Below are 12917 nucleotides of genomic sequence, written 5' to 3'. Positions count from 1 at the left end.
CTCATCACTGTCAAAATTCCCATCCAGTAGCTTGTCCTCATCTATGTCTGATGACGAAGCACTGTATTCAACAATGAGTGCAAAAACAAGTGCAGAAAAGTGGGAAATGCAAGTAAAAATATCTATAATCGCTGTATAAGACGCACCCAGTTTATAGACCCCAAAATTTTCGAAAAAATGTGTGTCTTATACATGGGGGAATACGGTTTTTATAGTCTGCTACCTTACTGCATTTATTTATCATTTCTAATAGGGTTTTTTTGGTGGAATCTTTAGGATTCTCTACATAGAGTTATGTCATCTGCAAATAATGATAGTTTTACTTCTTCCTTTTTAGTTTGGATGTCTTTTATTTCTTTTTGAGAGTTGTGTCTAGGACTTCCAGTACTCTTTTGAATAAGATTGATGAAAGTGGATATCCCTGTCTTGTTCCTGATCTTAAGGGAAACCCTTTAGTTTTTGCCAATTGAGTATGATGATGGCTGTGAGTTTGTTACATATGGCCTTTATTATATTGAGGTATGTTTTCTCTATTCCCGCTTTGCTGAGAGTTTTTATTATAAATTGGTGCTGGAAAATATCAGATACTTTTTCTGCATCTATTGGTACGATTGTGTGGTTTTTCTCCTTCATTTGTTTATGTGGTGTATCATATTTATTGATTAGAACTGTGATGGCGAACCTTTTTATAAAAACCGCCCACTTTTGCAGTGCTGGTCAACCTGGTCCCTACCATGCAACCAAACAGCGCCACGATTGGCCCATCATGAAAGCTGGAACGCCCACTAGTGGGCGGTAGGGACCAGGTCTACCAGCATTGCAAAAGTGGGTGGTTTTTATAAAAAGTTTGACGACCCCTGGAAGATACTGTACCAATCTTGCACCCCTGGAATAATCCCCCTGATCACAGTGTATGATCTTTTTAATGTATTGCTTGATCTGGTTGGCTAATATTTTTTGAGGATTTTTGCACCAATTTTCAACCAGGATATTGACCTGTAATCTTATTTCTTTGTAATGTCTTTATCTGGTTCTGGAATTAGGATAATGCTGACCTCTTGAAATGAGCATGGAGTCTTCATGGGTTTTTTTTTTTTAATTTGTTGATTTTAGAAAGAGGCAAGGAAGAGAGAAAGAGAAACATTCATCTGTCTCTCTATGTGTCCTGCCTGGGGATCAAACCGGCAACCTCTGCATATCAGGATGACACTGACCAACCAAGCCATCTGGCCAGGGCATCATGAAATTTTTGGAATAGTTTGAGAAAGATAGGTGTTAGTTTTTCTTTGAATGTTTAGTAAAATTCTGTGAAGCCATGTGGTCCATGACTTTTGTTTTTGGGAGTTATTTGATTACTCCTTCAATTTCATTAGTTGTAATCTGTCTATTTAGATTCTCTGATTCTTTCTAATTCAGTTTTGGAAGATTTATGTTCCTAGGAGTTTGTTTTATTTTATTTTTTGTCCATATCGTCCAACGTGTTGGCATATAGTTGTTTATAACATTTTCTTTTAATCTTTTGTATTTCTTTGGTTAGTTGTTACTTCTCATTCATCTCTGACTTCATTTATTTGGATCATGTTTTTTTTTTTTTTCTTGATGAGTTTGGTTAAAAGTTTGTCAATTTTACTTATCTTTTCAAAGAACCTCTTCTTGGTTTTATGACCTTTTGTATTGTGTTTTTTAAAAAGTCTCTATTTTATTTATTTCTGCTCTATATTATTTTTTTCTTTCTACTCACTTTGGGATTTCTTTGTTCTTTTTCAAGTTACTTTAAGTGTGAAGTTTGATTGTTTATTTGAGATTATTCTTGTTTCATTATCTAAGCCTGTACTGCTATGAATTCCCCTCTTAGGCCTGCTTTTTCTGTACCCCATACATTCTTGGGTTGTGTTCTCATTTTCATTTGTTTCAAGGTATCTTTTGATTTCTTCCTTGACCTCATTGTTAATCTCTTCATTGTTCAGTAACGTATTATTTAGCTTCCATGTATTTGATTGTTTTTTCAGTTTTTTTGAAGAGATTTTTTTGTTTTGTTCCAGAAAGGAATTAAGAAAAGTTATGAAGAAATATAAAATAACAAATTTTTTAAAAATGGAGTGACAAAGAGTAGAGTAGGGTATCTCAAGGAATGTGAACAGTGATAGCCTAAGACCCTTGCTGTTAATGAAGCACAATTTGGTTGTAAGCTTTCCTTCAGCTTATGAAGGTTTTAGGTCATCATCTCCTGCAGATGACAGCAGTTGAGTCTTTCAGGAATCATAATGTTTCTTGTTTTGTCAAGTGACACATAGTGAGTTTTTGGGAGTGCCACTGCCAGGCTGGGATAGGACAAGTTTAGCTATTGCGAGTTATACCTAGTGGTTCTGGTGTCTGAGTCTGACTTGTCCCCTATCCCCTTTGTTCTCGTTCTTAAGGTGAATACAGTAGTGAGTGGTGCACTGGATCGGCTACATTATGAAAAAGACCCATGTGTGAAATACGACATTGGACGAAAGCTGTGGATCTACCTTCATCGTGACAGGAGCGAGGAAGAATTTGGTGTGTGAGGCCTCTGGACAGTGTGTCCAGCTAGCCTAGGGATGCTTCTGACTTTCTGCCCCAGTTCTATTGTGCTTTTCAGTGGCACTTAGGCAGGACGCAATTGTGGAGGCAGCACTTACCCCACCAGTGAGGCCTTTAGCTCTTAATGAAACCATTCTTCCTGTGCTGAGGGTAAATGATCACTAAAACTTACCACTCTTGTTTACAGAGCGAATTCACCAAGCACAGGCAGCGGCAGCTAAAGCCAGAAAAGCCCTTCAGCAAAAACCTAAGCCCTCCTCTAAGGTGGTAAGTGACTGCATGAAAGTGCCTGACTTAGTGGTTTCAGGGAAGGTGGACGAGGCCCTCCCTTAGCTCAGTGCATCAGGAACCATAGGCCATGCCTTCCTTTAGTGCACCTTTGTTAAACCTGCCTATGGGCCCTGGCCAGTTTGCTCAGTGGGTAGAGCAATGGTTCTCAAACTTTTTGAAGTCAAGGAGCATTTAAAATCTTACAAATAATTTAGGCACACTATATACAAATTTCTGAGAAATACGTTATAATAATTAAGTCAAATATTAAAGAAAAAAATATAAAGTCCAAGCATGCTTTTATGGTAATTAAAAGAAATAAATATGGCAAAATTAAATTTATTCTGACATTAAACATTTTTATATTACATTTTTTGAGTTATGCTTTTTAGAATTCGTAAAATAGAGGGGTTAAAAAATAAAAAAAACAAAAAAGTTAACTTTTTATATATATAGATACATTCTTAGTAAGATTTAGTAAATTCAGCAGGCCCGGTGCAAATGTGTTAAGTTTTTTCATTCTTGTGTTTATGAGAAACATGAGCCTGATGTGTCCTCGCGATTTCTTCAGTGTTTGGGCATATATTTGAAAGGCAAACTCTCATTTCCTCATCAATACATTGAAGAGTTCCTCTCTTTTTACTCTTAATTATGTTGAGGGTAGAAAATCCTAATTCAGATAAATAGGATATTGAAAATTGTAGTAAAATGTTCAAAGGTTTTTTTAGATATTGCCACATATTCTTTTCTAGAAATCCAAAAGGCTTCAAGAGACAATTCCTTATGTTTAATCATCAATCCATGATCAGTGGCTATAGCTGCCAGTTCTTCTTCTGTTAATGTTAAACCAGAATCACTTGAAGCTTCCATGAATGGGTTTCTAATCCAATCGTATTGTTCAGTGTTAAGTGATGGAAAATGCTATAAATTAAATTCTACCTGTCAGCCTTCAAGTCCTATTTCATTTACACTTAACTTTTGCTCACTTCCAAAGTCAGATTCTTCAATATCACACTTCTTTTTGAGAAATCTATTCATTTTATTTGGGTGTATTTATCTAAAAATAATATAATGATGTATTAATAATAAATATAATAACGATGTGTTAACAGAAAGAGCAGTATTTCCATAATGAAATGGTATAATAGAGTAACTATATTTATTTTTATATCTGGGCACATGCTGCAAATCATTGCAGCTAGTAATTCCAGGTCCCAAGTGGGAATGGTGTGAAATTTAGAAAATATGGGGTTGGGAGGGCCCTGTAATTGCTGCTGACAAGAACAAAGTGTGCCCAGAAACCGCATCTTGCCTTATTTATAGGGCAAAGTGGGCCATTAGCAAATCAATGGTCTCTGATCACGTTTCCAAGGCAACCCAAGAATTTTACCAATTGCAGAAAACCCCCACCATACATATCATCTTAACTTTACACCAAACAAAGGATAGAAGAAACTTGCCTCCAGTCTTTCTGGGGAATATGGGGGGTAGTGTAAACAATCCAGCACCACAGCTTAACAGCCTTTTGCAATCTAATCAGGCAAGTGAGGTGGGGGGTTGGGCAGACTGTCAGTTTACAGCCCCAAAAATATAAACTCCAAAAACCCTGTTGGTTTTTTGGTCCCTAACAGGCACATATTTCTCTGGAATAGGGCACAGCTGGAAATCTTCTAGGGCACACTGGTGTGCCCTGGCACACACTTTGAGAACCATTGGGATAGAGTGTCAGCCTAGCGTACAGTTTTCCTGGGTTTGATCCCCAGTGGGGGCATATGTGAGAAGCAACCGTCTGCTTCTCTCCCCATCCCTTTTCTCCTCCTCTTTCTTTATTTCCTGCAGCCACTGACTTGATTTGTTGGAGTGTCAGCCCCGGACGCTAAGGATAGCTCGATTGATTCGAGCCTCAGCCCCAGACGGGGGTTGTTCAGTGGATCCTAGTCAGGGTGCACGCAGGAATCTGTTTCACTATCTCCCCTCCTCTCACTTAAAAAGAGAAAACAAAAACAACCTGAATATGAATTTCCTCTTATCTTCTGCTTACAGAAGTCCAGTAGCAAGGAGAGTTCAATGAAGGTCCTCAGCAGTGGCCCTTCTGAGCAGAGCCAGCTGAGCCTCAGTGACTCCAGCATGCCACCCACCCCAGTCACACCTGTGACTCCCAGCACTCCAGCTTTGCCTGCCACTCCTATCTCCCCTCCGCCGGTTTCGGCAGTAAACAAAAGTGGTCCTACTACTCTCTCAGAACCAGCTAAATCTAGCTCCGGGTAAGCTTTTCTGGTTTTTCTCCAGCTTTCTCCTTCCAAAGTCCTTTTGTATGCATGTCCTAAGTGGTTGTTTTTAATTTCCCCTGACTTTCCTCACAGTGTTCTTCTGGTGTCTTCACCAACAATGCCACAGCTAGGAACGATGCTTTCCCCAGCCTCCAGTCAGACGCCACCAAGTTCTCAGGCTACTGCCCGTGTTGTGAGCCACTCTGGCTCGGCCGGACTACCCCAGGTGCGGGTGGTGGCCCAGCCTAGTCTTCCTGCTGTGACTCAGCAGTCAGCAGGGCCAGCACAGACAATGCCCCCAATTCCAGCGGGACCACAGATTCGCGTTCCAGCCACTGCTACGCAGACCAAAGTCATGCCCCAGGTGAGCAGGGACAGCAGACTCAGGCGGGCTAACAAGGCCACTGGGCAGTCTGAGTAAGAACTGAGGAGCGTTAGAGTATTGCTGCTGGTGATGGTGCTTATTACAATAACTCCTTTAATGTTATAGCTGGGTAACTGTTTTTTGAGTTGTACTTTACATATAATTGGTACTTGACATGTGGAAGATCAGAACTTCTGAGAAGTTTGATGATTTACCCAGGATCATAGTGTTAGGTCCCCTGTAGAGGTTGGATTAAATCCAGACCTGTGATTAAATCCAGGCTGTGATTCCAAATCTCAGCCTCCTTGTATTATGCCTCTAGTCTTAGCCATGCCACTAACTAGTGGTGTAATTTTAGAGAAAATTCTTTTGCATTGGTTTCCTTTACTATGAGAGCATAATATTGGCCCTTAGTGTGTAGGAATGAGATGTTAAATGTGGACACATTCTGAAAATGAAAGGTGTACTACTCACATGTAAGGACTTGAGTGTTCTAGAGTAGTGAGCGGTAAGCACTGTTAGAAGTACTTTTAGAGGCACACTTCTTGGGGGGTGGTATGCTGGTCAACATCTTAGTGTCTAATTAAGCTCCTGGCCTCATGCTCTGAACTAGACGGTAATGGCCACCGTTCCAGTCAAGGCTCAAACGACAGCAGCCACTGTGCAGCGGCCAGGACCCGGGCAGACGGGACTCACGGTGACAAGTCTCCCTGCCACAGCCAGCCCTGCGAGCAAGCCGGCCACGGGTTCCCCTGGCAGTGCTGCTCCGAGTGCTTCCACGGCCACCGTCATCCAGAATGTCAGCGGGCAGAACATTATCAAGCAGGTGAGTGGGGTCTGGCTCCTTTGTCCTGAAACTGAGGACAGTGGAGATGGCAGTGATTTGTCATCTTTGATATTTAGTTCATAGGTGTTTCAGTGTGAGTTCCCACCGAGGGTTCCACCAAGCTCTATAGCTGCCGAAGTGATTTCTTCTGTTCTTTTCCATCTATTTTAGCATTTACAGTAGTAGCAGAGTTTCTGAATTTGGAGGACATGGTATATGAGTTAATTTACAAATAGTTAAAACCCTGTGTTATAACCTTATATACTTTATTGATGTTTCAGCATACCACTAGTAAAAGGATTTGTTGGTACTTTCTTGGTTGTGATTGCAGGGCTAACCATTGAACTTCAAAGAATTGTTGCTTGTACTATGCTAATAAACATTTTATAGATATTAAATAATTTAAGACTCATAACTGTGGTGGAGGCACTTTTGTTATATCCATTTTGCAGATGAAATGGAACCACATGATGATAAAGTAACATTTTTTTTTTTTTTATTAAATACAGTGTATCTGTAAAGTCATGGTGCACTTTTGACGGGTCACAGGAAAGCAACAAAAGACGATAGAAATGTGAAATCTGCACCAAATAAAAAGAAAACTCTCCCAGTTTCATACCTATTCAGTGCAGTTCGATGTGGGCTCACGCACAGATTTTTTAGGGCTCCTTAGGTAGCTGTCCCATATAGCCTCTACAGACTCGTCACTGACTGATGGCCTACCAGAATGGGGTTTCTCCACCAAACTGCCGGTTTCCTTCACTGCTTATCTCACCAAGCAATGTTATTCCTATGTGGTGGCGCTTCATTGTAAACACACCGATATTCACGTTGCACTTTGGTCACGGATTCGAATTTAGCGAGCCACAGAACACACTGAACCTTCCTCTGTACCGTCCACATCTCGACTGGCATGGCCGTGGGCTGCTTCACTGTATACAAGGTGTTACGTCATCATCTGCACTTGCACACATGCTGCCACATCATCCTACAGAAACTGGGAGGGTTTTCCTTTTATTTGGTGCAGATTTCACATTTCTATCGTCTTTTGTTGCTTTCCTGTGACCGGTCAAAAGTGCACCATGACTTTATGGACACACTGTATTTATTGAATACTTCTTTGTGTGCCAGCTACTGTCCAAAGTGTTGGGATGTAGTGGTATATTGCACAGACTGAGTCCTTCTTCCGTGGAGCTCGTGTTGTCACAGTGAGGGGACAGACAGGAAGTTCAGGGGCAGGTGTAGGGACGGTGAACAGCAGGGAGCATCTGGGCTAGAGTGAAGTGTACTGTGGAGCTGGGGTGCTCAGAGCTGGCCGAGTTGCTGGATGAGGTTGGAAGTATGCCAAATGGCAGGTAGCTAAAGCATTCCAGGTTAGGAAGAGCAAGTGGAATGCCCTGAATCTGAAATATGCTTGAGGATCAACAGGAAACCAGATGTGACTGAGGCCTAGTGAGCAGGTGTGGAAGTGTTGAAAGGTGGTGTCTTGACAGGTTGCCAGTGGTTAAATCATGTCGGAGTTTGCTTTTAATTGAAATGTGATGGGGAACCATTGAAAGATTCTGACTAGAATGACTGATCTAGTTTACTTGTAAAGAAACCCTGGCTGCTGCATAGAACAGATGTTAGGGACAGAGATGAAGCAGGGAGACCAGGTCGGTGGCAGTTGCAGCAGTCCAGGTGAGAGGTCCTGCTGTCTTCCTGTGAGTAGATATCACAGTGATTAGAAGTGCCAGGTTCTGCGTGTGGGGTTGAAGGGAGAGCCGGTGTGATTTCCTGGTGTCCGAGAGAAGGAGCTATGATGGCTTTTGTTGAGTGACTAGGTAGATAGTGATAGCAGTATCTGGGACAGAAAACACTGAGGCAGACCAAGAGAGAATAGTGTGCTCTTGAAGTCCGCCCATGCATCAGGTGTGTGAGAGTGAGCAGTGTGAGCCACAAGAATTGACCACTCACTCCCTGGACAGATAACAAGAGAACCTCACTAGGTCCAGTGGATTAGTGGCTCCTTGGGAACATGTTTGAAAGAGAATGTAAGGCAAGGATGTGGAGATAGTAAATATAGAAAAATTTTAGAGACATTTTCCTTTTGAAGAGAGCAGGGAACTGGAGCTGGAGTGGGGATGTGGAGTGGGGTGGGGTGGGGGGTAGGGGGAGGTGGGGATGCGGGGTGGGGGGGCAGGGGGAGGTAGAGTGAGCAAGGGTTTCTGGTGTTGTGGGGTGGGAACTGTTACTGCGTGTTTGTATTCGGATGGCAATGGTCCAGTAGCGAGAGGGCAGAGTTGCTCATGTGACAGAAGCATCCCTGAGGCTAGAAGGTTGCATCTGTTACACATACATGGCAGTTGGGTCATACTGCAGATCTCAGAGTGAAGGTTGGCACAACTGTAACTAAATGTCTTTATAACAGTTTGGGAAATGTAAATATATATTATTAGGAAGTAATTGGTAGTTATATTTTTTTTGTATTTTTCTGAAGCTGGAAACGGGGAGAGACAGTCAGACAGACTCCCGCATGCGCCCGACCGGGAACCACCCGGCACGCCCACCAGGGGGCGATGCTCTGCCCCTCTGGGGCGTCGCTCTGCCGCAACCAGAGCCACTCTAGCGCCTGGGGCAGAGGCCAAGGAGCCATCCCCAGCGCCCGGGCCATCTTTGCTCCAATGGAGCCTTGGCTGCGGGAGGGGAAGAGAGAGACAGAGAGGAAGGAGGGGGGGTGGAGAAGCAAATGGGCACTTCTCCTGTGTGCCCTGGCCGGGAATCGAACCCAGGTTCCCCTCACGCCAGGCCGATGCTCTACCGCTGAGCCAACCGGCCAGGGCCTATATTTTTAATTTATAAAGTTTTTTTCAGCCTGACCAGGTGGTGGTGCAGTGAATAGAGCATCAGACTGGGATGTGGAGGACCCAGGTTCAAGACCCCGAGGTCGCCAGCTTGAGCACGGGCTCATCTGGTTTGAGCATAGCTCGCCAGCTTGGACCCAAGGTCACTGGCTCGAGCAAGGGGTTACTTGGTCTGCTGAAGGCCCCCAGTCAAGGCACATATGAGAAAGCAATCAATGAACAACTAAGATGTCTCAACGAAAAACTGATGATTGATGCTTCTCATCTCTCTCTGTTCCTGTCTGTCTGTTCCTATCTATCCCTCTCTTTGACTCTCTTTCTGTCACTGTTTAAAAAAATTAAAAAAAAAAAAAAGGTTTTTTTCACCTGACCTGTGGTGGCACAGTGGATAAAGTGTTGACCAGGAGTGTGAGGTTGCTGATTTGAAACCCCACGCTTGCCCGGTCAAGGCCCATAGGAGAAGCAACTATAGATTGATGCTTCCTGCTCCTCCCCCCTTTCTCTGTTTTCTCTTTAAAGCCAATAAATAAGCTCTAAAAAAAATAGTTCTTGCTTAAAGATATGTATAGAAGTATTGATTAGTGAAATGCTATATATTAGTTTACTTAAAAATATTTCCACTCCTTCTTCCTTTTGCCCCCATTTAGCTCCCCCAAAATAGAGATAAAACAAGATTGACAAAGTGTTAACTTTTTGAAGCTGGGTAATGGATATATTTATACTATACTCTTTTGTGAATGTTTATCTTTTTTTTTTTTTTTTTGAGAGAAAGAGAAAGGAAGGGAGAGAGATGAGAAGCATCAACTCATAGTTGTGTTGCTTCAATTGTTCATTGATTGCTTTCTCATACGTGCCTTAACCAGGAGGCTCAAGCTGAGCTGGTGTCCCCTTGCTTAAGCCAGTGACCTTGGGCTCAAGCCCATGACCTTTGAGCTCAAGCCAGCAACCATGGGGCCATGTCTATGATCCCACATTCAAGCCAGCGACTCTGCACTCAGGCTGGTGAGCTGTGCTCAAGCTGGCAACCTTGGGTTTCAAACCTGATTCTTCGGTATTCCAGGTCGATGCTCAATCCACTGCGCCACCACTGGTCAGCCTGAATGTTTATTATTTTTAAAAATAAAAAGTTAGAAAAATATGTGAAAGACATATTTGTGAAGGGAGGATTGTCTAGTTAATGCCGTGTAAGCAGTGTGGCGTTGTGGACCCTTTGTCAGTGCTGTTTCCTCTCCACCCAGGTGGCGATCACTGGGCAGCTTGGTGTGAAGCCCCAGACAGGCAACAGCATTCCACTCACAGCCACGAACTTTCGTATCCAGGGTAAGGATGTATTGCGTCTGCCACCCTCCTCCATCACCACAGATGCCAAAGGCCAGACGGTTCTGCGAATCACTCCAGACATGATGGCCACGTTGGCCAAGTCCCAGGTTACCACAGTCAAGTTGACGCAGGACCTCTTTGGGACAGGAAGTGGCACTGCAGGCAAAGGCATCTCTGCTACCTTACATGTCACTTCCAATCCAGTCCACGCTGCTGACAGCCCTGCGAAGGCCAGCTCAGCCAGTGCTCCTCCGTCCACTCCAACAGGTACCACTGTGGTCAAAGTGACTCCTGACCTCAAGCCAGCAGAAGCCTCGAGTTCAGCTTTTCGCTTGATGCCGGCACTTGGTGTGAGTGTGGCTGACCAGAAGGGGAAAAGCACAGTGGCCTCTCCAGAAGCCAAGCCAGCTGCCACCATCCGCATTGTGCAGGGCCTGGGCGTGATGCCTCCCAAAGCAGGCCAGACCATCACAGTTGCAACCCATGCCAAGCCAGGGTCCTCAGTGGCCAGTGGGTCTGGAACTGTTCATACTTCAGCAGTGTCCTTGCCCAGTATGAATGCTGCTGTGTCCAAGACTGTGGCCGTGGCTTCTGGGGCTGCAAGCACGCCCATCAGCATTGGCACAGGAGCCCCCACGGTGCGGCAGGTCCCTGTCAGCACCACAGTCGTTTCCACGTCCCAGGCTGTGAGTACTATTGGTGGTGAAGACGAGCCCTTCCACTTGGGGAGTTTCTCTTTTTAGCAGTGGAAATGTCTGTATCACCTCATTTGATCCAAATAGGCTTATTTACTAATAGACATTTTTGTTTAATTTCGAAACAAATTTATGAAAGTAGTACATGCACACATTCCTAAAAAATATTAAAATAGTACAGAAGTACACAGAGTAAAATAGAAAATTTCTTCCAGCTCCTCTCACTCTTCCATGAGGGCTAGTGTCTGTTGGTGTTCTGACGTTTATCCTTCCAGTCCTTTTTTAGAGCATTTTCATGCATGTACACACATAATATTTAGAAATCCCTATGAGAGACCTGAGTCTGTTAGGTTGTTCTATGATTTGCTTTATCTATTTAAAAATATGTCTTGGGGATTATTCTAGTTCAGGAGTCGGGAACCTTTTTGGCTGAGAGAGCCATGAATGCCACATATTTTAAAATGTAATTCCGTGAGAGCCATACAACGACCCATATACGTTATGCATTATCCAATAAAAATTTGGTGTTGTCCCAGAGGACAGCTGTGATTGGCTCCAGCCACCCACAACCATGAACATGAGTAGTAGGAAATGAATGGATTATAATACATGAGAATGTTTTATATTTTTAACGTTATTATTATTTTTTATTAAAGATTTGTCTGCAAGCCAGATGCAGCCATCAAAAGAGCCACATCTGGCTCATGAGCCATAGGTTCCCAACCCCTGTTCTAGATCCTCCACAGATAACGACTGTGTTCTTTTTAATGATACATGGTAGTCTGGAGAAGGGATGTGCTTTAACCATTCTGCTATGAAAGGGTACTTTTTCACTGTTGAACACTGAGTGTGTGTGTGTGTGTAAGGACACGTGTTTGTAGGGCGGAGGTGCCTAGACTGGGCCACAGGGGTACACTGTTATTCTAGTCGTGCTACCAAAAAGGCCATACCAGCTTACAGTTCAGTCCACAAGTCTACCCTAACCAGTGCTGGGTATCATGTGTTATTTATTTATTTATTTATTTATTTATTTATTTATTTATTTTTTAACTCTATGTAGCAGGTTCTTTTTCCATTTGTTTCCCTGATCTTTAGGTTGGGTATTCATTCCTGGGGAGACTGGCTTCTGCTCTCTAGCAGTGAATAAATCTTTGCCAGTTTTCCTCTGGGGTATTTGGTTTTCTCAGAATTTCAGGTGACTATATCATTTGGTTGTTAATTCTTTTTGTAGAAAGTATTATTTGTTCTGTCTTTTTTAATTTTTTTGAGAGAGGGAGCAAGAGAGATGAGAGCATCAGCTTGTAGTTGCATCACTTTAGTTGTTAATTGATTGCTTCTCATATGTGCCTTGATGGGGGGTGGGGGGGTTGGGGGTTCAAACCGAGCCATTGACCCATTACTCAATCCAGCGACCTTTAGGCTTAACCCAGCACCATGAGATCATGGCTCTGATCCTGCACTCAAGCCAGCGACCTAAGGGTTTTGAACCTGGGACCTAAGCATTCCCAGGTTGACATTCTATCCACTGCGCTACCACTGGTCAGGCTGTCATTTTTTGTTTGTTTGTTTGTTTGTTTTAGGTGAAAAGAGGGAAGATAGGCAGACTCGTGTGTGTGCTCTGACTGGGATCTACCCAGCAACCCCATCTAGGGCCAGTGCTCAAGTACCGAGCTATTTTTAGTGCCTGAGACTGACATTTGGACCAACCAAGATGTCCTCAGGACCCAGGGCTACTCTGAACCAGTTGAGCCACTGGCTTTGGGA

At 43.3% G+C, this 12917-nt stretch overlaps 1 protein-coding gene across 7 annotated transcripts in view; it reads left to right on the top strand.

The window, feature by feature from the left end:
• Window positions 1–12917, top strand: part of NFRKB (nuclear factor related to kappaB binding protein) — a 58261-nt gene that overhangs the window by 30422 nt on the left and 14922 nt on the right. For all 7 annotated transcript variants that reach the window (XM_066365231.1, XM_066365230.1, XM_066365229.1 and 4 more), the window contains 6 exons: window positions 2418–2541; window positions 2753–2832; window positions 4879–5099; window positions 5199–5469; window positions 6083–6295; window positions 10377–11144. In XM_066365231.1, coding sequence (XP_066221328.1) covers window positions 2418–2541; window positions 2753–2832; window positions 4879–5099; window positions 5199–5469; window positions 6083–6295; window positions 10377–11144 — 1677 coding nt within the window. The remainder of the gene's footprint in view (window positions 1–2417; window positions 2542–2752; window positions 2833–4878; window positions 5100–5198; window positions 5470–6082; window positions 6296–10376; window positions 11145–12917) is intronic.

The sequence above is a fragment of the Saccopteryx leptura genome, chromosome 2 (assembly GCF_036850995.1).
Source record: "Saccopteryx leptura isolate mSacLep1 chromosome 2, mSacLep1_pri_phased_curated, whole genome shotgun sequence".
In the NCBI taxonomy this organism is placed as follows: Eukaryota; Metazoa; Chordata; class Mammalia; order Chiroptera; family Emballonuridae; genus Saccopteryx; species Saccopteryx leptura.
This window is presented reverse-complemented; position numbering and strand designations above follow the sequence as displayed.